Genomic DNA, 24,294 nt, shown 5'->3' on the forward strand with positions numbered 1-24,294 from the left:
ACATGGCGCATCTTTGAGTCCCCGTCCCAAGAATTGAATGTGGCCACCCGGTCGAACTGGTCGAGCCAGTCCTCGGCGTCCTCATGGGGTAGGCCATGGAAACGCGGCGGATCCCTTTGGTGGCGGAGAAGGACTGGCGCAGTTGATGCTGGAGGATTCATTGCAGCAGCGCCGGCACTCCTTGTTGACTTGTGGTCGGGGAGCAGCCCGAACTCGGGAGATAGGCCTTGTAGTCGGCGGCTGCCCTGGTGAACGGGCGTGTCTGCCGGGGGTGGTCGACCTCTGCTGGAATCGCGGCTTGATGGGGGCGTCCGGTACATGAAAGATGTACCGAGCACCTCCACCAGATGTCACGTCGGTGTAAGACGCGCTAACGCTCAAGGCGGTTCCGAAGGCTCCCAAGAACGTCCGGTGCCGAGTCCGACGGTGGCGAACTTCGTCCTTTTCGCTTAAAGTCCTCACGTCGTCGTCTTCAGTAGCGCTAGCGTCAATATTACCGAATAAAGTTTCAATTAAGTTCAAGAAAACGCAGCTAGCTCTGGAAAAAAAGTGGTTGATCTAACTTTAGCAAACACCAAGAGAGCAGAGTGGGTCAGGAAACGAATGGAAGGCAGTGTGAACCTGTTTTAAGAAGTAAAAATGGCCATGGGCAAAGCATGTCAAGCGAAACCGAGATAAGCGATGCTCCCTTAGGGTGACGAAGTTGGTTCTTATAGACAGAAATCAAAACAGGGGGCTGCAGGAAGTCAAGCTTATACATGGGATTGAAAGCTTGCAGGGATTAGATGGTCACAACAGGCAGGTTTAATCGGAAGAATAGGGGAGAGGCCTTTGTCTTCCTGTGGACGTTTTTAAGGTGCCAGTGCATATATAATAAAACATCGTTTCATATACACCACCATTTTTCGCTATTCGTTCATGCAAACATTTGTTTTCCGAAGGTACAGCCACTTGTTTGGTTTCAAGCATCCTGGCTGTTGCGGCCCAGGAATGATGAAGTACCTGAAGCCCCTATATGTCCCCATAGGGCAATGAATTTTGCTTATCTCCAATATGTGCATTCCGACAAATAAAAAACATAATTTTCTCTCGGACTGCGATTTGTGAATACTGATGCCCCTTTCGGAGTAAGGTTCTTCTGCATGCTGCGCATAGAAGATGCCGCTATGTCTGAAGCGTGCCTGGTATTGTTGATTGGTGGTTGTTATCGGGAGTGCGCACGATGATGCCTTGCGTATTGTTGCGGCTCAGGTAGCATGGCCAGGTCGGAGAGGGGATCAGGGAGGTCAGAGACGAGGTTTCGGGAAAGACAAGAAGAATAACTTTATACAGGTAAATTACATTATGTAGAAACAGCAACTGAGACTGTGGCTCAGTTAAAAAGTAACGAGCTTGACGAGAAGCTCGATGGTGAGGGTCTACATGACGGGAAGCTACTCGGCCGTACTCGGCGCCGAGTTTTATAGCGTTTCCTTTCCCTGGACTCCCTAGATGGGGGCCGGGCCTGCCGATGAAGGAGTGTCCAGAAAAGTTCGCGGTGGCACCAATCACACTCTCTCATTAGGGAACACGCCCCCGTCACGTGTTGAGGTGGAGAGGATGCCGTCTACGTCGCGCAGACGCCGCAATGTCGGAGAGCGGCGTTCCCGCGCTTTTCATGTGGTCCCACGCGCAGGATCCAGGCTACGTGCAAGTCCACGCGGGGTAGAGAAACGCTCGCTGTTCACTTATTCCTGGAAGAGGGGTGCTGCGGTCAAACTTGATGACTCGACCCAGCTGGGCCCCTGGTCTCTCGGAAACGTATAGTACTGCCGGCCTTGGCAGCTAACTTCTTTCTGTAGAAGAGGTTGCACTGCAGAGCCGCGCTGGCTAGTTGCGGGGTGGATTACTGACGCCGCTTCCGTGGCTAGTGCAGGCGTTGACCCCGCGTGCCTTTAGTGACTCGTCGGCTTTCCGCTGCAACCGCGCCGATTCTTCCTCACGACGAAGGCGAAACGTAACAGTATGTTAGCCGTTGACGGAGAAAAAGATTTGCCTCGCGCCTTATGCCAAGAGCTCGCGGCATCCGGCGTGATGTCCTACCGGCATCCGGTGGTGCGATAGCGGTCAGGCTGCGTCCGCCCGTCAAACGCACGGCACTTTAGTTATCGGATGCCGGTCAAGGGCGGCGCGATGCCTAATGCGCGTATAGAGTTCGTAGGTTCCTAGTGATATGCTGTGACATCATGACGAGTGTTGTTTCCCCTTTGTTCTTTCCTCTTTTCTCGGATTTCGCTTCTGCTCCTGTATATATACACGTGGCACATTTGCTGAAATAAACAGTTTGAAGTGAGCGCTCTTTACTTTTGTGCCCTATCCCGGCCCTTCCTTCTAGCAGCGCTGCCACTAAGGCCTAGTGCGCCTAGCCGAGTAGAGTTCTTCGAGGCGCGCAGTGTCGTACCACGCGCTTTTTTTCTGTCTGATAGTGGCCATGGCAGCTCACGTCACCGGCGCATTTGCGGGCACTATCTTCACCTTGGCGTCACTGCTTAGTCTTCTTCAAATTGCGGCTTCAGCAGAAGGTGGGTGCATGATCCTAATCTAGATATTCAGTTCTAAACGCAGGTGTGGAGAGGTGTACAACTGCCTCTAAGGCCACTCGGGAGCTTTACGGACATTGATATAATTTATCTGCTGCTTATATTTCGAATTGTTATCAAGCAAATACGAGAGCACTGATTGCAATAAAAGCTATTGAACTAATATACATGTATGTTAATACACATGAGCATATCAACAAAAATGTACAATGCGGTTTATGGCTTATGGGGGTTAAACGCCCCAAAGCGACTCAGGCTATTAGGCACGCTGTAGTCAAGGGCTCAGGAAATTTCGAACACTTGGGGTTGTTTAACGTGCACTGACATCGTACAGTACACGGCCCTCTAGAATATCGCCTCCACCGAAATTCGACCGCCGTGGCCGGGATCGAACCAGCGTGTTTCGGAAAAATGTACAATAGAAATGATATTTCAGGTGGACATTAAACTTGTGCATTTTTATTCTGGACGAAAGAATTCTCCGACTGACTACATAAAAATAGATTAAAATCTTTACTTCAATAAGGATATGTGTACGCGTCAAAATGCAAACATCAAGAAGCTTTGGCATGGCTATGGAACCGACATATGCCAGTTTTCTCCTGCACAATAAACAGTATCCCACCGATAGCCGTTGAGCTTAAAGGGACACTGAAATAAATTCTGAACGGCACATTCCAGTTCAACAGATTTGTAGAGGTGAGAGATCTGTGAGCATTGAAGTCAAATTGAAAGCCCTGCGTGAACCCTATAAGTTAGAAATAGTTTATAAAAACCACTGCGCGCTGTAGCAAGCAAACGATGAGAGTAACATACCTCACCGCGTGTCTCCTACCCCGATGCCGTCAGTTGTCAGAAGACTGAGCCTTCAAGCTCGCCTCATCTGCCCACTGATGTCATCGGGGTAGACACGCATGGTGAGCTGTGTCGCCCTAATCGGTTGCGAGCTACTGCGAGCAGACATTCTTAAAAAAATATTTCTGGATTATAGGGTTCACACCGACCTTTCAAATTTGACTCCTATACCCACAAACACCACTTCTGCTAATCTCTTGCACTGGAATATGCCTATCGAATTGATTCTAAGCGCAGTTTGCCATATCATGAACACAAAAATGACTCTTGTTCTTTGGCAGGTGCGTGAGCTCACCCAGAGATCGATTATTTCTAACGGCGTCATCGTCAACATGTTAGGCGGGCGTTGACTGCTCCCATTTTTTCTTCAAAGCTAATCAAAAGATTAGATGGCGTTCAGGTACACTCTTTCATTCACAAGATTAGGAAAACAGGCTGAACTGCAGGTATAAAGTAGACCCTGAGTATTCACGCCACAGTTAGTTTCACGTCGTTTGCATTTCCGTTCTTGCTTATCACCGCTTGCATCCACGCTTTGTGCCCAGAACGCACGGCTGCTTCTATGATGTTTTATATTGACGTGAATAGCGTCCTTATCTCATATGCTCGTTATCGTATTTCAAGTGCGCTATCCGAAAGTTTTCTAACACATTTACGCTATCACAGCCAAACGCGTTGTTATCTGTTCGTAGGCCCCGGTTCGCCCTGTAAAGATTCTGAGCTCACTCCCAGCCTGCTTGTATGCCTTCTACTGCGGCCTTTCGTGACAGCCACATAAAATAAGTGTGAACTATAGACCTCGTGGCAAGAAGGGTGTTGACTGTGTCTGTTTTCTGGAGAAAATTTTAAGTAAGCCAATTGGGGCTCATTTTCTTCAACGTGCCAACGTTCTACAGCGCTGTGCAACTGCCTTTTGTCTTAAAAGCCTTGCTTTCAAGATGCTGCCAAGAGAAAGGGGGCTGCGGCTTAATTAAGCTGTCTCTCGCAGCTTTTTCTGCGTTTACGCAGTCTGTTTCTTTACAAGGCAGAAATAAAGAATTTGAATTTGAATTTAAGGGTTACTACACAGATATACATGCAGGGTGCTTCACCTAAAACTAGCTAACTTTAAAAATAGGCCGTTTGAGTTACAATAGCCCTGTTATGGGCATATTGAGCTGTCGGTGGTGTAGTACGTCATAATGCTGCTAAGACATGCTAACTAGCATGCTGAATAACTAATACTGAATAGTGAACTTTTTAACTATTACTGTTAGGATCCTTAATTATTGAGAGGAGTGTAGCCCGCCGAAAGTAGTATCCATATCAGTGTTTAGAATTCCGAAAACGAGTTTCCTTTCTTGCTGAAGCCTAACAAATTCTTGCTACATCAAGGCAAAATTCATGCGCTTGCGACAAGCTTGTACGCAATTTCTCCAGTGGACGCAAATCGTCGACATGGACAAAATTCGTTGCGCCACAGCGCCGAGGGTAAGAGCCTTTTCGAAATTATAAAAAGTAGTATGGATATTACTTACTGTGTTCTACAGGCCTCTGAATAATTAAGGATTCCTACAGCAATACTTAAAGTGCTAACTATTCAATATTAGTTAATCAGCCAGCTAGTTGGCTCATCTCAGCTGCATTCAGATGTACTACACCGCTGAGAATGCTATTCCGCAAAAGTGCTCTTCTAACACAAAACATCTATTTTTAAGAACTGTAAAGTCTTGGGTGAAACACATTGTATAGAATGATGCACAACTACTTGGAGCTGCGTAGAAAACTTTGTGCCGAGCAAACAAAAGAAAGTAAACAGACACCATGGATGACGCGTGACATCATACACCAGAAGCGTAAAATAAAACGATTAAAAAAGCAGCGAGTGCAACCTGGCATAATCAAGGAACTTCAGGAGAATCTTTCATATTGAGTCAGCCATTCCAAAAATTACTACTTTAGTACGTGTCTACCAAAGTTTATAAAGAACGCCCCAGAAAAGTTCTGGAATTACATAAGCGGAAAAAATGCTGTTGTGTCACAGATATCATTCAACAGTTCCATAATCACAGACCAAAGAGCAATTGCGTAGCATTTCAATACGTATTTGCGAATTGTCATTTCGAATTCCAGTTCATGTTCCCCAATAGTCGAACAGTTTCATGACACCAAAGTCAATTTTGTTTCTTACGCTGGGATATTTTCTATGCTACTGAAGTTCAAAAACAAAAAAAGCATGTGCCCTGATAACACACCGAACATTTGCCTGCGAAGATATGCCGAATCAGTTGCAAAGTTTCTGTATGTACTGTTTCAAGCACCCTTGCGAACTGGGAAATTGCCTGGTGACTGGAAGTCCGCCCGACTCCTCCCTGTACCTAAGAAAGGAGATCGTTTAATGCTCTCAAACTACCGGCCAATCTCCCTTACTTCATCTTGCTGTCAATAAATTGAACACGTCAATGATCGCATAAATTAATTCCTAAATCGGCACTCCATTTTATTCAAATTTCAGCATGGTTTTCGTAAAGGATATTGAACAGTAACCCAATTAGTAACAATCGTTCACTCGATTGCAGTGACCATAGACAGTAACGGCCAAGTTGACCTCATTTTTTGGATTTTACCAAGGCTTTTTACGAAGTCCTTTATGATAAATTAATTCTAAAGCTTAAATCTATTGGCTTTCCTGAAATATTAGTTACCTGGATTACAGACTATTTAACTAACCGTAAGCAGTATGTCTCAGTTGACGGAGAGGAATCGGACACTCTTGCAGTCACTTCTGGAGTGCCTCAGGGGAGTGTGTTCGGACCTTTATTGTTCTTGCTGTGTACAAATGACATCGTCGACACAAGTTTTCCGGGCGCGGAGATTCGTTTGTGTGCGGATTATTGCTTGCAATACTGAGATATTACATGTTCTAATCACCAGATTGACCTAAATACCTCTCTAACATCCTCACATGGTGCCAGAAATGGGCCACGGCCTTATACAAATAAAAAACAAAGTTTCTTCGCGTGACACGTAAAAAAGTATTTTTAACCACAGGCATCATCCCGGACAAACACCACTACAGGAAGTTTCTAGTTTTAAATACCTGGGTGTAGCATTAACTAAAACCTGTCCTGGAATTCAAATGTGGAAAATATCTCTTCGTCCGCCTTTCGCAAAATGTGTTTTTTAAGAAATAAACTTACTTTCCAAAGCTCGCGCTTAGGTTAAACTCCTCGCGTTTAACTCACTGATCAGGCATAAGCTCGAATATGCATGCGTGGTGTGGGATCCTAATACTAATACCAATATTAAGAAAATGGAGAGAATTCGAAGAAAAGCCGTAAGATTTATTTATTATAAATTTTCACCCTTTGATTCTCCGCGTGAGCTAATGAAATCTAACCGTATCCACCCTCCTGAGGCAAGAAGAAAAAAATATTCTACGAGAATTTCTTTCTTTGCTCATAAATAACAAATTGGCGCTTTATCCTGCCCCATAGTTATCGTTTTTAGCTACACGCATCACACGTCACCATCATCCCGGTGCATTTACCAGTACTTTGCTAGAAATGACACTTTTAAATTTTTTTTTTCCGCGTACCATCAGCGAGTGGAACTCTCCGACACGATGAATGTCAGCGCGTAGTCATCCGGCAGGCCTTTTTTATTTTTAGATTTTCTTTTATTTTACTTGTTCCCTTTGTATCCGTAATATCTAATATGTATTTGTTCTGCTTGGATTGGTAACCTGAGCTCCAGTATGAAATAAATAAATAAAAAATATTATTAAAGCCCTTTTACATCCGCTTTTGCACGTATAATGACAAAATTTATTTTTTCCTTTAATAGGTCGCTTTCATAATCTGAATTTTAATGTTAATCTTCACAGATGTTTGTCATTGGACAACGACGCATGACTGCTACAAAGGGCTTCATAAAGAAATTTTTACCCCCCTGGATCAGGACGCAGACGGAAATTTTAACCACGAGGAGTACACCAAGGTATGCAGGTGAGAGGCCGTTATTTAATGGGATTGTTTATTGTTATTATAAAAAAGTGCAATCTCCATGATGTGGTGATTTTAGCAGGGTGGTACAAGCGTAATACATATATGATAACGACAGGCACATGATTCAATCTGACCTTAACGCTATCTCAACATGGTGCAAAACTTGGAATATGACTGAATGCTGGAAAGTGCAAACTTATGCGCATTTCTCGTGTTAATAGTGATCTTCCCGTATATACTCTTAATGGTATGCTACTTGATTCAGTTACAAAATATAAGCACCTCGGAATTCATATTACATCTAACCTCAGCTGGCAAGCGCACATTGAGCATATCACTAACAAAGCTAATCGCGTGCTCGAATATCTGCGACGTAACTTTCACGCAGCCCCAACTGACATCAAACTTCTACTCTATACCACACTCGTACGTTCACAACTAGAATATGGGTCATCAATCTGGGACCCTGGTGTGAAGAGTTTGATCGACCAACTGGAGATGGTACTACACAGATCAGCGCGATTTATTCTCTCCGACTTCCGGCGTACGTCAAGCGTAACGGCTATGAAGGCTACATTGGGCCTAACTTCACTTGCATCACGACGCAAAATTGCACGCCTGTGCCTTTTTCACAAAATATTTCATCATGGGTCCATGCGCTGCGAGTTACTTTTTCCCCCTTCATATATTTCACGCCGCACAGATCACATACATAAGGTAGGCAATTCTAAATGCAAAACTAAAACATTCTCGGATTCTTTTATTCCTCGCACGTCATATGACTGGAACCACCTTCCTTCTTCAGTTGCCACAATTCCTGACCCTGTATTGTTTCGGACTGCTGTTGCCTCTTCTATTGAATGATATATTGTGTTTATCACTTATTCTGACTTATTTATATTTTGGCAATTGGTTGTTTTCGGCTGTCGTTTGTATTTTAAGCGTTATTATGCATTACCCACTCCCCTCTGTAATGCTTTGCTCTGAGGGTTATATACATAAATAAATAAATACAATTGTGTGTACAGAAGAATGCAGAGCTTAATAAAGCTGATACATTAATATATGAAAACCGTACAGTTGGACTTAACAAAGAAAAAAAAACACACATCAGGTTACGCTAAAGAACTAAAAAATTGTCACTGCGAACGCTATAAAAACAAACTAATGTCACTTAGACACGATAAGAAGTTAACGTGTGCGCCTAGATAACGTCAGTTTTAGCTGATTCCAGTTGAAAATTGTATGTGGGAACAACAAATGCTTGAAAGAGTTGTTTTTTTTAGCACACTTGCCATAAAGGCGTAATTTCGGTTCGCTGTATGCCAAACGAAATGATATGTGTTTCATGCAGGAACCGGAGAAGGCTCCTAAAGTTATTTTTCTCAGTTAGGCACTTGGAGAAATCATCTCCTTCGTCGCTATTAGTTTCACTTGTTACGCGAGCAAAGAAAGAGAGATTATGCCTTTGCCGAGTAGTGTAACTGGGTGAGAAAAAAAAAGAGCAAAACGCTAAGGCAGCGTATGAGTATCGAACGTTAGCAATATCGGACGAATATTGTGTCATTATCATCTTCGATATATCCGGTACAAATTTTTCGTTATAGTCTGATATCTACTTTTTTATGCAGACGTATACAGCGCAAGAATACAAATTGTTTGACACCACTTCGAATGTCCTACCTAAATTCATTTGGCCGTAATGGACGTTGAAGTTTCAAGGAGTCACGGTTTGGGGAACCAAAGGTGGTCAGTGCGAATCCCCATGATGAGCCACGCTTTTATTCGAGCAATCTCCTGCTCCGTAACGCACTGAGTCGCTTCATACCACTCCGAACATTCTGCCCCAATCAGGTGGTCCTCAATCTGTGTACCAATAGTACCACCCGCTGGTCCCACTTCAAAGACCTTGTGTTTCACACTTACGCGGCCTTTAGTGATGCGAGTATTAGACTCTAAAAAGCGCCTTTGGATGCACCCAAAGGGCGATTCTACAATTAAAGTACGAGTTGCTACTCTTGGCACTGGTCATCTACCTCCTTTTCTCTCGTATTTTGTTCCTGTGGGCTATGGATGCTCAGTCGCTTGACTAACTCGACAGTACACCTTGGTCAAGGTTTCACACCACGGTCCCGGTCACAATCATATGTCGTCGATACACTCCGGCTCATTGCCGTTCATTGTACGTACAGAGTGTAGATGGAGGCCTACAGAAGGGACCCTCACAAGCATTTATAGCCGCTCTCTCAATACGACTTGTAATGCACCTGCGCTGGTGGCAGGGCGCCGTGCCCTTCACAGCACCTGAATATTCCTTTGCATAGAATACAGGAAGCCCTATCTGTTATTCTTTTTTTTTTGAAAGAGAAACACGCAACTTTTCACAGGGCTGCCACTACATCGTGCAAGAAGCTCCGAGGATGCCTTGTGTGTTCATCAGCGCCATACTGAAAGCAATTTTGCCCGTCCAATGTTTCCCCCTGTCGCATATCACTCGCTTCATACCTTTCCCAGCAGCAAATATTTTTTACGGATCTGTTGCTTTCCGCCCGCGCTCTAGAAGCTAAAACAACCAAAAATGTTATATCGTACAATTTCCAACTCAATCCCAGTAACTGATAACTGGCTCATTTCAAGCGTAAACACCGATCACTAAAGTTTTAGTCTATGATCGTCTAGTTGGCAACAGTACTAACCACCACATATTCGTATGGCGAGGTGGCGTGTTGATATTAGGGGTTGGTATGGTAGAATAGTTTGGTTTGGTTTACGGGGTTTAACGACCCAAAGCGACTAAGGCTATGAGAGACGCCGTAGTGAAGGGCTCCGGAAATTTCGACCACCTGGGGTTCTTTAACGTGCACTGACATCGCACAGTACACGGGCCTCTGGAATTTCTCCTCCAAAGAAATTCAACCGCCGCGGCCGGGATCGAACCCGCGTGTTTCGTGTCAGCAGACGAGCTCCGTAACCACTGAGCCACCGCGGCGGCTTGTGTGGTAGAATAGTGTCATTGCGCTTGTTCTCGAGGTTCTCGCGCAAAACCGCTGACCTGATGCCATTGCCATCAACCACTTCGAGAGGCGATTCTAGGATTAAAAGACGAACAGAAGAAACGTAATTGTTCTATAGCACAGAAGAAGCACTGTATGCGTGCAGCCGTCGCACTTATACAAAAAATTAAACAGACTAGGCTTTTCACGCGAAAGCCCATTACTCGGAAAAAGCATCCTTGCAAAATTTTTTAAACAGTCTATAGACTGTCTATGGAATTCTGTCTTTAAAGTTTATAAAGTGCTTATAGTCAAATCAAAGGGAACAGCCTATAGTACATACAAATACTATAGACAATCTAGAGCTACAGACAGTGCTATAGACAGTCTATATATTGATGGTCATGCACGTTTAGTAGGATTTTGTGTATAGACAGCCTATACACTATGAATAGACAAAAAGAGATATCTAAAAGAAGGCAATAGAGTCTATAAGAAGCATATCGAAAATTTATAGACCGTTTTTAAAAATGGCAGCGCCAAGAAAGCTCGTCAGTTTGAGTTTCCACTTGTGCACTTGTCAATCTGCACTCGTTTTCTGTTAGTGTTTCTCTAATTATATTGGAAAACAGTTAGTTACACAGTTAGTTGAGCTAGTTCATGATATTTCACAAACGATTAATTCCCGCGGGCAGATGGACTTAATTTACCTAGATTTCGCCAAAGCTTTTGATAAAGTTTCCCACCCTGAACTTCTGCTTAAAATCAACACCATGTATAAAAATCCGAAACTAACGACATGGTTTACTTCGTATTTAGAGTGCCGCCACCAGTACGTTGAAATAGACGGACATACGTCCAGCTTATTACCGGTTTTATCTGATGTATCACAGGGCAGTGTCCTTGGACCGCTTTTATTTCTTATTTTTATTAATGACTTGTCAAGCCTTGTTTCTGTCCCTATAAGATTATTCGCCGACGATTGTGTCATTTACAATAGAATAAATTCTCCCAGTGATCAAATGAACATACAACACAGCCTAGACAATATTACTAAGTGGTGCGATGACTGGCAAATGACCATTAATCCCTCGAAATCTGTTTGTATGTCTACCACTAGGAAGAAAACTACCTTAGAATTTCATTACCGTATTCGCGATAATGTGCTCGGAAGGGTAGATGAACACAAGTATTTGGGACTAATATTTACAAGCGACTTTAGATGGAATAGGCACGTAGAGGAAACATGCAATCAGGCTAATAAAGTGCTGTGGAGTCTGAGGCGCAACTTACATAGTACAACTCCTGAAATTAAAAACTTGGCTTATAGAACACTAGTTAGACCTATAATTGAATACGCTAAAATTGTCTGGGATCCTCACACGCAAAAAAACTGCAACAAACTAGAAAGGATGCAGAGGTTAGCATCTCGATTCATATTTAATAAATATCGCCAAGTTCACTCCCCCTCAGAGCTGTGTCACCTTGCAGACCTTCCCAAGTTAGAATTAAGGACCAAATTCGACAGGCTCAAGTTTCTGTTCCTTGTTATCAGTAACGCAATTAAAATCAATAGGACCGATTATTTGGACATTCGTTCTAATGAATCATCTAGACATCGCCATAGCATGTATATTCCGCCTCCACTAACTCGTAACGATGCATTTAAATATAGTTTCTTCCCCAGAGCAATAAAAGAATGGAACATGCTTCCCGATTCCGCAGTTCAATCTTCTTCGCTCAGTGCATTTTTGGTTAATTTAGACTCTTTTATTTATTCCGGGAGCGCGGTGTGCTAACATGACTGGGTCAAGTCCGTGTATTGTGTTTCGTGTCTTTATATAGTGTTTTACTGTGTAGATGCTCTTGAGTGTGCGTGATTATGTTTTTGTTGCTCTCTTCTACAATGTAATAGGGCACTGTGTACACTTCTCTCGTCCTCTTTAATGACTTTTTACAATGCGCTTGATGACAGATTTGTTGGTATTTTTGCTTTCTTTTTTTTTCTCACCACTCCTGTAATGACCTTTCAATAGGGTTAACAGTATCAATAAACAAACAAACAAACAAACAACAAAACAAACAACAAACAAACAAACGTTTGTTTCTCATGTAAATCTGCTTCGCCAGCCGGAAGGGAGAGTTTTGAAAACTGATATTCGAGCGCCCGGGAACGTCAACCATTCTGAAAGCAGCAATACGAGCACACAAATAAAGCTATTCGAACGCCAGCCAATATTTTTCCAGTTCCTCCAGGTCTTTAGTTGAAACATCAGAAAGCAAAACTCTGTGGCTATTAAGTCGCGGTCGCTATCAACAAAAGAATGTAGTTGAATCTATTTTTAAGAACGAGCGTGTGGATGCGTGCACATTGCGATATCCCGTTAATCAAGACATTTTTTTTTATTCAGGCGCCGCATTGGTGATTTCCAATACACTTATTAAATAGGCTATGTTTACATCAAGCTTTGATGCGGTCTTGTTCGTGGCGAAGAGCTTTACTGTTTGTTGTCTTTCTTTATGCAAAGATTCTGCAAACGTTTTATGCAAACCTGAAAAAATTCATTTCACTGCACTTTCCACACAGAGAACTTCCGCTGCAGAGTCGATGCTACAATGAACTCAGCATCTGTCCCGATGAATTGAAGGCGAACTTGAGCTCTTTCGAAGAAGGTTACAGGGGCGTTCGTGAATTCGTTTGCGACGAAAATGAGGTTGAAGGTGAGTGTACTCCTGGCTATATTATTTTTTTTTTTCAGATTACCAAAATTATGACTCCGCAATAAGTGTCCTCTGCTTTTTACTTTCTTGGTGGTCTCCACTGACAGCCCTCTGTCGCTAAGGTCGATGTCTAACAGTATATCCCATATTATCTTCGGTCATCTCCGCGTCCGTCTCTAACATCTTTCTTTGACGTTTCGCTACACAGGCAGTTAGTTAGGTGCCGGACACGGCTCGTTTACCTAGATAGAGTCGCCACCTACACGGCGTTCACATATGTCAACGGGAGAGAGCATTTCAAGCGGCCAAGTCTCCGTACTCCCACTGGAGACTAAGAAGTGTCGCTGCGCCTCCCAGGAACGGCCGCTGCACCTAGGCCACGTTGGTAGGGGGGACGGCGTGCTCAATGACCTTCGTGTAGCAGGCACTATGACGCCGATTCTACAGTCTGCATAGAAGAATTTAACGGTGCTTTAGCTTCGGTTAAACCGAGTGATAAATGGTAGCTTCACGATTGTTTAGCGCCGGTTGTATCTCTGACGGCTAGCTTGTTGCCGTTGCTGCTGCTGAAAGAACTATGAAAAGGAAATTGTACGGACCTGCCGACCATGGTGACGAACCGGGATTTTTTCGGGTTTTTCTGTTCGGGTTCGGGATCACGCCTTTCGTGTTCATTTCCGGGTTTGGCTGCAGGGGGACATTCCGTTCCGGTTCGAAGCGGTTCGGACCGTATCGAACCGGTTCAAACGGGTTCAGGACAAAAAAAATTGGGTGTGGCTTAGCTGAGGTTAAGCCCGCATATTTTGAAGCGAAAAGGTTCGGTGATGGTATGGCTGAGCTTGTGGTATATCATGGTTATGCTTGTGGCTTCTCTTGGTGTATCATGGTTATGCTTCTGGCTTCGCAATGATATGCACAACACGTTATACAGAATTATTAAACTTCTTTTATTCCACATTCCGAATTTCACTGAAAGAGATGTCATGACCCGACTATGACGCACATGTGCAGTATGGTTTTTAGGTTTAACCTTGGTTCTTCTGTTTTTCTGTGTTGTTCACTGTGTCCTGTGCCTTTATATACTTTTCCTAGAATAAAATAAACAGTTGTGAGCGTTAGTGTCATGTTTGTTAGTGCTTGTTGTTAGTGTCCTGTTTACTGCACTGCTTAAGCAAGAAAAATTTGTTTAATGCGAGTTGTTCTCATATTGTACCGTTTTATTTATTGTCCGCAGCAAAAAGACAAATTTACAGCAAGAGCCGCGAAATGAAATGAACTCAGAATTAATGTGAATCAGCGATGTATACTCTACAATCTACCTATGAGGTAAAAGGCGAAAAGCCGGTGGATTTTGCATCTACAAGACCCTCCAGCTTGAGCAGTTTGAGAGACCCCGTTGCGCGAGTAATAGTTCTTCCCTGAAGCTGAAGTCAGTCGGCAATTTCTAGTACGGAGTGCACTTACGCGGGCGCCGAAATTGCCGCGGCACGCGTCCTCTACGTTCCCGCGCACTACTGAGAAAGGAAGCTGTCATGCATCGGCACCTAAATACAGGCAGACACCTTTCGGTCGCACAGAAACCGACTTGCCAGTCCCCCCCTCCCCCCTTTATTTACTACATGGTAAGAAAATGTGCGAAAATCCCTCCACCGCCCATCCACCACCCAACGCCAGAGCCTCATGGAAGCACTGGCTCTCCCTAACATCCAGAGCTTACCAAACATATTTTATTCAAACCAGGTCTTGTACATCACCTTTGTGACTCACGTTATATATCCCGAGTCCCTATCGCTCAGTATCTTCAAAAACACAGCTAATCGTGGCTTCGCGCTAGCACAGTAAGAAATTACGACATTGGCTTATTATGATCACGTCAGCCTCTTTTCGTCAGATAAAGAGATTATGATAAAAAAAACACGCTTGTGTGGGTTCAGAAAGTTTCGTCTTTGTACGGACACGAATTGGCAACATCTTCGTTGCGACGTTGCGCTGCTACATTCTTGCAAATGCAGCATTGTGCAAAGAAGCAGATATACTAGCACTACATGGAACTTTTGTGACTTTTCCTGGGGCATTATCAAAGGCAGCCTTTGCGTCAACAGAATTTTTTGCGCCCTTGATAGAGAGTGGTTAATCGCATGTGGAATTCCTGCGATGGCGTGCCGCCGCTGCAGACCCTGACGTCACGTCCTAGCACGTTAGCACCACACGCTGTGGGGACTTTTGCTGCCCGTTTTCACCTTAGATTGGCTTCCTCGCGATGCACGCTCCCTAGTTTGCTTAGTTACCTTAATTAGTAAGGGAGGGCGCCGCCGTCGCAGCGCACAGATGGCGTGATTGCTTCGCGCGCGGGAGAGACGGCTCCCTTCGGCTCGGGATTTTTGCCGTGTACGAACATGCCGGCGTGGACTCCGCTCTGTGCCAGCGGGGCAGGCCTCGTGGTGGGAGCCCTCTCCCGCCAACTCATCCCGTCCGGCCTCGGAGTTTCCTGCTTGCCCTGGCGTGTGCGAACGTTCGCTCGCAACCTGCTGATGAGTCGGATGTCCTCAATTCCTCAGCGTATTTTGTTACTAGCTGGCATTATTGCTGTTGTAGCAATAAATGCCTGTTGTTCCAGCCAGAGTGTCGTTCCTTTGTTCACTCAGAGCAAGTCCCACCATGGTTGGCATGCGCTCGGTGGCGTAGGCGATCCCGGGGGGGTCCTTGGTTCTGAACTGTCTCAGCCGAGGTTAAACAGGGATATCGCATTTATCTCCAACTAAAACCCAACATTCACGACTTATTTCTAGGCGCGCCGGCGCTCCCCCCGACCTTCACTTGATCCCCCGTCCCCGGCGTGACCTTGACGTGACCTTGAAATGACATTAATATTGCTTGACCATTCGTCACCGGTTCTTCAAACTTATCAACTGAAGGTATGACCTTGGCTGAGCCTTGAAGATCGTCGGTAACGCACGGAGATCTCAACCCGTGACCTCTAGTAGTAAAGCTGCCGCTTCAAAACGTTATCGGCAGGCATTTTTTTATCTCCTTGTCTTTTCACCCTGGACTACTACACGAAACGCTACCGAATCTCTCGGGCATGATAGCGATCATATGGGACTTTTGACATTGATCACTATGTATTCGGCGGAATTTCTGGAATTTTTTGCTCTAATTTTCGCACTGATTAAGAGCCCATCAAACCGCTGAGCACGTGTGTGCTCTCGGTGCCGCCTGCTTTCTTTGTTTGCTTGTGAGAACGGTTGGGTTTGCCTAATAGACAATTTACTACCAGCTTCTTCGTTTGTCGGCCGGTTGCTCTGGTCTCCTCCACGCGAAAAAAGTAAAAAATATTTGCATTAAATGTCCTTCTTCTACTTTTGCAGGACTGCTCATGTTGTTTTCTTGCTGTGATTTGGATTTGCTGAAGGATTGCTCAAGAAAATATTTTCTTCAAGCTTCCGAAGGACAAATAAACGACTGCTGGTGAGCCGGTTTTCGCTTTTGGTTTATATCGGGTTTAGCGTCCCGAAGCAAATCAGGCTATGCGGGACGCCGTAGTGGAGAACACCGGATAGTTCCGGCCACCTGAGGTTCTTTAACGCGCCCTGACATCGCGCAGCACAGGCTTCTAGCATTTCGCTTCCATCGAGATGAGGCCACCGTAGCCAGGATCGAATCCGCGTCTTTCGGGTGAGCAGTCGAGAACAATTATCACTGAGCGTCCGCTGAGGCGCAGGTGGCGTGGGCTAATTGGAATCGCGTATAGGAACCGGATGGTAGCGATATTAAAGCAGTAAGGCTTAAGTTTCTATTCCTATGACTATAGTGCGTCTTGTCAAAATCTTATGCCACTTTTACTAACATTCAGTCATAGCTGCGCTCCCAATCGTACAATGACATTGTCAGGCTGCTTCGACTCACTCTTGCAATTTTTTTATACTCTATAGACAACTGGCTATAAAATCTATATACTCTCTATACACAAATCCTAGAGAACTCTCTATAGGCAATATTGATGGTACCGACAATCTATAGATTAATGGTCATGCATTTCTTAGTAGACTTTGGTTTATAGACTGGCTATAGACTGAGACTATAGCAATAGATTCTACAAGAAATCCAAAGACTGTCTCCAGACCATTTTTCTAAGGCAACGGGCATGACCTTTAAAACTTTCGCGCAGAAGTGAACCAGAATATGCTTGTAGAAATTGTGCTCCGGAAAGCCTGGAGTATCGCCGATTCACATTTTTTTTTTTGCTGCAGGGTGACTGAAATGTCCACGGTGTGTATAGACGAGACGACCCACCAGAGCTGCCCTAAGGGATTCGACGCGTTCAGAGAATCCTTGAAGAAGCTGAGCGCTTCAATGCGGATGCTGCAAGGCTGTAAACGATCTTCTCTAGCCACTGCCGTTCCTCACCGATCATCAGAAGCAACGGTCGTTCCTCAACGACCATCTGAAGCTACTGTCGTTCCTCAACGATCATCAGAAGCAACGGTCGTTCCTCAACGACCATCTGAAGCAACGGTCGTTCCTCAACGACCATCTGAAGCCACTGTCGTTCCTCAACGATCATCTGAAGCACTTGTCGTTCCTCAACGATCATCTGAAGCCACTGTCGTTCCTCACCGATCACCTGAAGAAACTGTCGTTCGTCAACGATTATCTTAAGCCACTGTCGTTCCTCAACGATCATCTCAAGCCACTGTAGTTCTTCATCCCATCATCGTGGGTCTAGTGGCAGTCTTCTTTTTCATACGTGTACAGAGCACGTAGAGCAACACAGACCGAAGAATAAAAAGAAACGTAGCGGGTTTCTCAAAATACGCTTCATAAGTTTACAAAGCATAACTTGGATGAGCAGAATTGTGTTTCTACTCAAACATGTACATATGGTAAGCTGTACCGAAGAATAACATTATCTGGCAGGAATAGTTTATCTCGTTGACACTGTTTCAAATGGGCCCTAAATTTAGGAATTAGTTTCTGTCACGGAGAATGCAATGAGAGAACCGGCCCCGATTGCACGGCTGATCCACATCGAAATTAGGCCAAAGATGTTTAGTAGTATAGCGAGGCAGGATTAAAATTCTGCTGGCCGAACTCATCTAAAAAGTTGGCATCTATATTATGGGGCAGTCACGAAGGAGGCAGCAGTAATAGTCATCATGTTTCATGCTATACAACCGAAAATTCACTCATTCGGAACCAACATTTCCTCTTTCACGCTTTTTCCAATGATCTGCTTGAAAGCCGCTAAAGTTAAGAAACATTGTGAGACTATTTGGGCTCTTAAAATTCTCGGAAACTGTGCAAGTACTCTCTTTTAGCAAATAGTCTCCTTTTCGCTGAATAAAATATCACTGTACCTGCTCGGGCCTAACAATTGCCCAATGTTTATGTTAAGAATTCGTCAAAATCTGGGCGATCCTTTTACGTTTGTGGTTGTTTTGCTAAAACAAGGCAAACATGGGCAATCACATCTTTCGCTTTCTTTTGACGTTAGCAAAAGAAGGAACTGTAAAGGAAGCGTGCTCAAATTAAGCAATTTAGTACGGATCTATGAAAACATATGAAGATCACACGCAACTAGAAAATGTAGTTCGGCAGGCAAACAATGAGCAAGCGATTGAAAAAAAAATAGATCGCTATGTTCATTGGCGCCGTCCTGTCCATTTGGTTAACTAGAAGTACACGTCTCGTCATGGCCCAGACATCTTCACCTCACTCGCGTTTTAATTTGATTGATGAACCTGGACATTAGAACGCGAACTGCTGGATCGGTCCTCATCTCTGCGGTCACATGTCGATGAAGCTCTGAAGAAGTCGCCCCAGAAATTCCGCAAATGTCTAACTCCAGCCGGTTAGGTGGACTACCGCCACCTGATGTGAGCGTGTGCAGGGATGATGGCATACAGAAGCAAACTAGTTCAGTAAGTGGGACTGACGGCCCACAAGGAGCAAGGTCCTACATGTTAATGGCGGTGGGCTGCAAGAAAAGAAGCCTTTTTCAGATTTTTGCATGACATACGATTCCAGGACTAGCTATAGGCAGTGGACACATATACAGCTTAGCAAATCTTCGAACTGAACCAAAAATTAGGTTTTTTTCCCCAGCATTGCAAATGCAAAACAGGATTTCTCGTGAACCTAACTTAATATATTGATTAAAAAATCGCAACTATTGCACAACCAAATGCTTTTGCATTCCAGAAGATTGCCAAATAACACTGAATGAAACAAATTTTCAAATTCACAAACGGCTGCATTAATCGCTGAACAGCAGTTACTCCAGATGCAAACGTTCGCATCACGGACGTCACCCGGTTTCTACGTCAACTCCAACGTTCACGAATGGTACGTGCTTAGCATACGGCTGATCGCTGTTTGTTTGGGCCAGTGTCAGGGGCGGGTTTTATTCAGGCACAATTCTGCACTGCATGGACCACATTGGCACAGTCATAGCATGAAGATTTCTCTGATGAAGACATTATCAAGCGGCCATGCTCTGTATGCCCTTGGGGTACATCCACCGCCCTCTTGTGCTAAAAGCATAAGAGCATTCACTCCAGCTTTCAGTAGCACATGAAGACAATAGGAACGCAGATTCTGAGGCGCTGGTTCCCCGTTGTTACTAGACCTTCATCATGCATGTGAACTTTGCTTTCTTCCACCTGTCGGTCGTTAAATGAACATCCTCTTCTGCAAAGATAGCCTCTCATAGGATTACACACACTTTTATTGTTCCTCATGTGCACAAAAGCGGCCAACGGCATTTGCAGAGGCCTTGATTTCCCTCCTCGCAATATTATTTAGTTCCTGTTTTATTCTTACAGGCTGAACATCCCATGTGCTTTTAATGGCAAACAACCATGTGTATTTAGCACGTTTTTAAATTTCAAATAAAGGAACAGTGCAGGAAGATGACGAGCAAGTTTTTATCGAAACGGGAGCACCGCATGTCTAAGTTTACGATTTGAAGCTGCCGTTAGGTATTATTATTGACGGGTTTAGGTCGTGAAGTTCTGAAATAAAGAATACTAAGCCAAAGTCAAAAAATGGCTGGTGCGGTTCATTCAGTTCGACTGGGAGTCCAAAAGCGCAGACCTGAAGCGCGGCCACCTAAATCGGGCACTCGGCGGGACTGCTCCGGCTGCTACATTCGGATGGAGAGCTCAATCGCAGGTATGGGCGTAGCTGCTCTTGTGGTCGCAATGCGGCGCGCCTCGCCGACCCCTCCACATCCCGCCTACGGCTTGACGCGGGGCGGTTTTGCGGCTGCTACAATGATGCGTTTGTCTTGAAGATGGTTCTAGAGTAGGGCGCCTAAATGCATCTTTTGGTTGCGTCACTATGTTTACTTATCTGCGCGCCCGCCACCGTAAAGCAGTCTGCAGGCCCAAGAGAGGGAATTTAAGCAGAATGTATCCGTTAATTCAAGGCAAATGACGTGCTCTACACTCAAACCACTCTCAGAAAAATTAGAACCCTTCCATTGCGATCCTGTTACAAAGTTGCCGGAGCTGTCGCTTTTCACCTCTACTATTTGTTTGCTCCCTTATCAAGCGAGCTCCTTAAATAGGGAGCTCATTAAGGCTGGTCTCGTCTCGTCTGCTCTCGTCTGCCAGAAGTTAATGAAAACTAATATCCTGTTTTTGTTTCTGCTTATATTCCAGCACTGTGCGCATCATTCTGAAAACTACAGTAAAGTGCAGATAAGTCCTTCATCCAATTACGCCAGAAACAAGAAAACCTCCTGTGTAGCGAGAATGTGCTGCTATTGCTATGAAACCGAAGGGCTTACAAATATGGAATATTACGGCCAAAAAACAATACACGAGTGGCATAGCGCATCTGCAACTCTACAAGTGATAACAAAACAAAGCAGTACGTCTAGGGTCCACGAAAAAATAATTTTACCAGTGCACATTCAATCGGAAAAGCTTCAATAAATTCAGGGGGCACTTTGACTCTAAAGTGGGTAGAGGCGGAAGCGTTTTCGGCACCACCTTCGCTGTTTCTGTGGCACTGGTGGCGTCACATATATTTGAGTACTAATTACTAAGTGATGGCAAATCACTAATTAATTGTTAATTACTGATTAATGCCTGAATGGTAATTAACTGCTAATTAATGATGCTTAAGCTTCGCCTTTAGGAGTGGAACGCGACAGCGCGTTGTAGCGCTGCCAGGGAGTCCACGGAACGCCACCACCCGTTCGGAGCGATGCCTTGCCCTTTGAACGCCACGCTTTTTGAGGAAACGAAATGGCGCAGTAATTCTCTGTCACCTCGGTGGACACCTGAACCGCACCGTAGAGGAAGGGAGGTGGGAGTGAAAGAAGATAGATAAAGAGGAGCCGTAATGAAGAAAATGAAAATTGTATTTGAGGAAAGGAAATTACGCAGTAACTGTCTCACATATCTCGGTGGACACCCGTCAAAATTCAGGGAGGCACTTTTTTGACCTAAAGTGTGGTCACTGATGTGTGGTTAAGATGTTAAGCTTCGACCCTAAGAGTGGAAGGCGACTGCGTCTTGCAACGCTGCCAAGGAGTCCATAGAACGCCATCGCCCATTCGGTTCTACGCCTCGCTCGTCGGTAAATTGGTTTTTGAGGGAAGGAAATGTATCTGTCTCTCATTTGTCGGTGGACACCTAAACCTCGTCGGAAGGGAATGGAGGAGGATGAGAGTGAGTGAAGACACCGTATTCACTAGACGCGCCTTTGTTCATTCCAAACCATCGAGCTGGCATGGCGGGCAATAAATACAAAAAAAAAAGAGCTGGCATGGCGGAGTGGATAGCGTGCTCGTCTCTCACGCCGAAGACTGGGGTTCGATTCCTGAGCTCGACCAATTTCTTAATCGCTTTTATTTATTTATATGGCCTCACTACTTAAGCTAATTAGGCTGATTGGCTAATTAAGCAATTTACTAAGCTCAGTCCCACTTACTTGGAGCATCACTGTACGATCCCTTCAATTGGTTGTATGGTTACTAGCCAAAGTGCAATTGGCCCCGTTTGAAATTCGCACACTGTGACGTCACGACCGTTTCCACCAATTGAAAAGCGTGACATTTTCTCTCGACAACTGCTGCTTACAACGATGAGACATTAAAGGCTTCCGCCTTAATACAGTTGTTTGTTTGTGTTCAGCCGCTTCCCACCAAGACAGCACCCCGAAAAAGAAAGAAAACGACTTGATATTGGAGATTCGCTGCGTAGTAGAGCGCGCCTCGTAGATCAGAAAGCTGAACTGGGATGAGGGACTCCAGAAGCTCCAGAAATGACGTCCGTAAGATGGAAACGTAAACGAATGCCTTTGCCGAACACTGCGAACGTTTCAACCCCAGAATCGCTTCATAGCGAACGTGCTGGGCGTCTAGCAAAATTCGTTTCGAGCCTTCATCTCAAACACGGCACATCCAGCACACAAATGGGAACATTAAACAGTGCACGGGCTCTCCGCCCTACGCCTACTTGTAAGGCCTACACCATGTGACCACTGAGAACAAGTGAGCTGTGCTGTCTACTACATGCTGCTCATTGGGTCGCCCCTGCCGAAAGGTATAAGTTTGTCTCGAAGCGCTGGGATTTAATTTTCAGCCCTTTCCTGGTGCAAGACTCTTTTATGGCACGTATTAAAATGAATGAATGAATGAATTAAATGAATGAATTAAATGAATGAATTAAATGTGACCATGCGAAAGGACAGTTTCAGAGCAAGAGTTACGCAGGGAAACAGTCTATTAAGCAACGCTGCTTACACGTGGTTGTGCTGTGCGCTATAGAAGAATCGTCACCCTGGCTGCATATGTAACGATAGAAAGATCATAACGCGGTATGCGCGGACAGCTGGCAATTATTTTAGGACTACCAGGACTTCAGCATAGATTCTGAAAGGTGTCAAAACACGGTCTTGCCTGTATTGAACGCAATTCTAGATGTGGGCGAAACCAAACACGTGGCTCCGCAAGCTCCGGCCCATCGTGCTTGCCGCGATAGCGGGTGGGTTGACAGCGCTGAGCCGCGGTGCACCAAATAACTACTCCAACTATATTTTTCGGCTATAATAGGATACAAATAAAAAAAAAGCATCTGTAAGTAACAGTCGACTATGATCCGTGGTGTCCTGTGTAACCAATCACTGTAACTGTATAACGAACTACTGCAGTAAACGAAATCGCCGTTTTTATGTTTGACATTGCAGTAAAAAACAACCAAAGGCATTCAATTTCCCGAGCTTTTAATTTCATGTCGTGGTGACATGTTTGTTTAGGCAACCTGGCAAGTCTTAAAGGCGGAATACTTTTTGCCGCGGATGAATTTCATGCGGCGATTTCTACGGGCGAATTGTATCCGGCCAAAAGGCAGGCACCGAAGGAACCTTTAATTAATCCAGTGGTAACGGAAGGGAAATGTACAGTAGTCGATAGCGTCGGGATGTTCATGTAATATATGAGTCATGTGCAAGGGTGAGAAACGAGGCAGCAGGAAACAATTTCAATAAACAACATTTGTGCAATAAAACAAATCGTATGCGAGATGAATCAGCACACTGAGAACAAAGAAAACTGCCGTACGCTTCGGTATTATAACGTGTTACAGTTATTATAATGGTATTATAACGCTATTATAACGTGTGAGGGCGACACCTTTCGGAGCCGCCCAGTTATTGCGCCTGCACAGTGACGACGAATTGAGCGGGGGTCCAAAGGTTGGCGTGAACGCTGCACGTCTTTCGTGCTCGTCTACAATACACAGTTTGCATAAGCGTCTAAGCGGCTGCTATCTTTGGGCCAGAAAGCGCAGTAAAAGCCTGTGCGTTTTGATAATCAGCTTGCCGCTAAGCGATTGCAACTGACGTTGTGGAAGCCATAGCTTTGGTATCGAAAGGCTTATTGTGGCATAAAGACTATGGAAGTGGGTGGTAGGCTTCCCTTATCTGCGTAGGCGCCATGTCACATCGCTTGGTCTGCTGCGGCCTTGGAGGAAGGAACACTCAGCAGAGTTCCTCGCTATCCCAGCTGCACGTTGTACATTGAGCCGGAAGTCACACGCTTTCGCAAAGACTGCTGGGAGACTCTGGCCGAAGACGCAGCCAACAGTAACGTTTGACGCAGCGGCGTCGTCTGCTGCACATCCTGCTGCACATCCTGGAGAGCAGGGG

At 44.8% G+C, this 24,294-nt stretch overlaps 1 protein-coding gene across 1 annotated transcript; it reads left to right on the forward strand.

Moving 5' to 3' along the window:
• The first annotated feature begins 1,209 nt into the window (after positions 1–1,209).
• Positions 1,210–18,948, forward strand: LOC149327796 (uncharacterized). The gene is made up of 5 exons (XM_089562699.1): positions 1,210–2,561; positions 7,300–7,420; positions 13,001–13,134; positions 16,503–16,602; positions 17,385–18,948. Exons 1-5 carry the CDS (start codon positions 2,471–2,473, stop codon positions 17,791–17,793), a joined length of 855 nt encoding a protein of 284 aa, XP_089418825.1. The 5' UTR covers positions 1,210–2,470; the 3' UTR covers positions 17,794–18,948.
• Positions 18,949–24,294: the final 5,346 nt, after the last annotated feature.

This window comes from Amblyomma mixtum, chromosome 10, assembly GCF_055824585.1.
Source record: "Amblyomma mixtum isolate Tamu chromosome 10, ASM5582458v1, whole genome shotgun sequence".
NCBI classification, from domain to species: Eukaryota; Metazoa; Arthropoda; class Arachnida; order Ixodida; family Ixodidae; genus Amblyomma; species Amblyomma mixtum.

Coding starts and splice junctions, on each gene's coding strand:
- LOC149327796 (XM_089562699.1), top strand. CDS start 2,471: ATGGCAGCTCACGTCACCGGCGCATTTGCGGGCACTATCTTCACCTTG. Junction 7,421..13,000: donor GAGTACACCAAGGTATGCAG/GTGAGAGGCCGT, acceptor CTTTCCACACAG/AGAACTTCCGCTGCAGAGTC. Junction 13,135..16,502: donor CGACGAAAATGAGGTTGAAG/GTGAGTGTACTC, acceptor CTACTTTTGCAG/GACTGCTCATGTTGTTTTCT.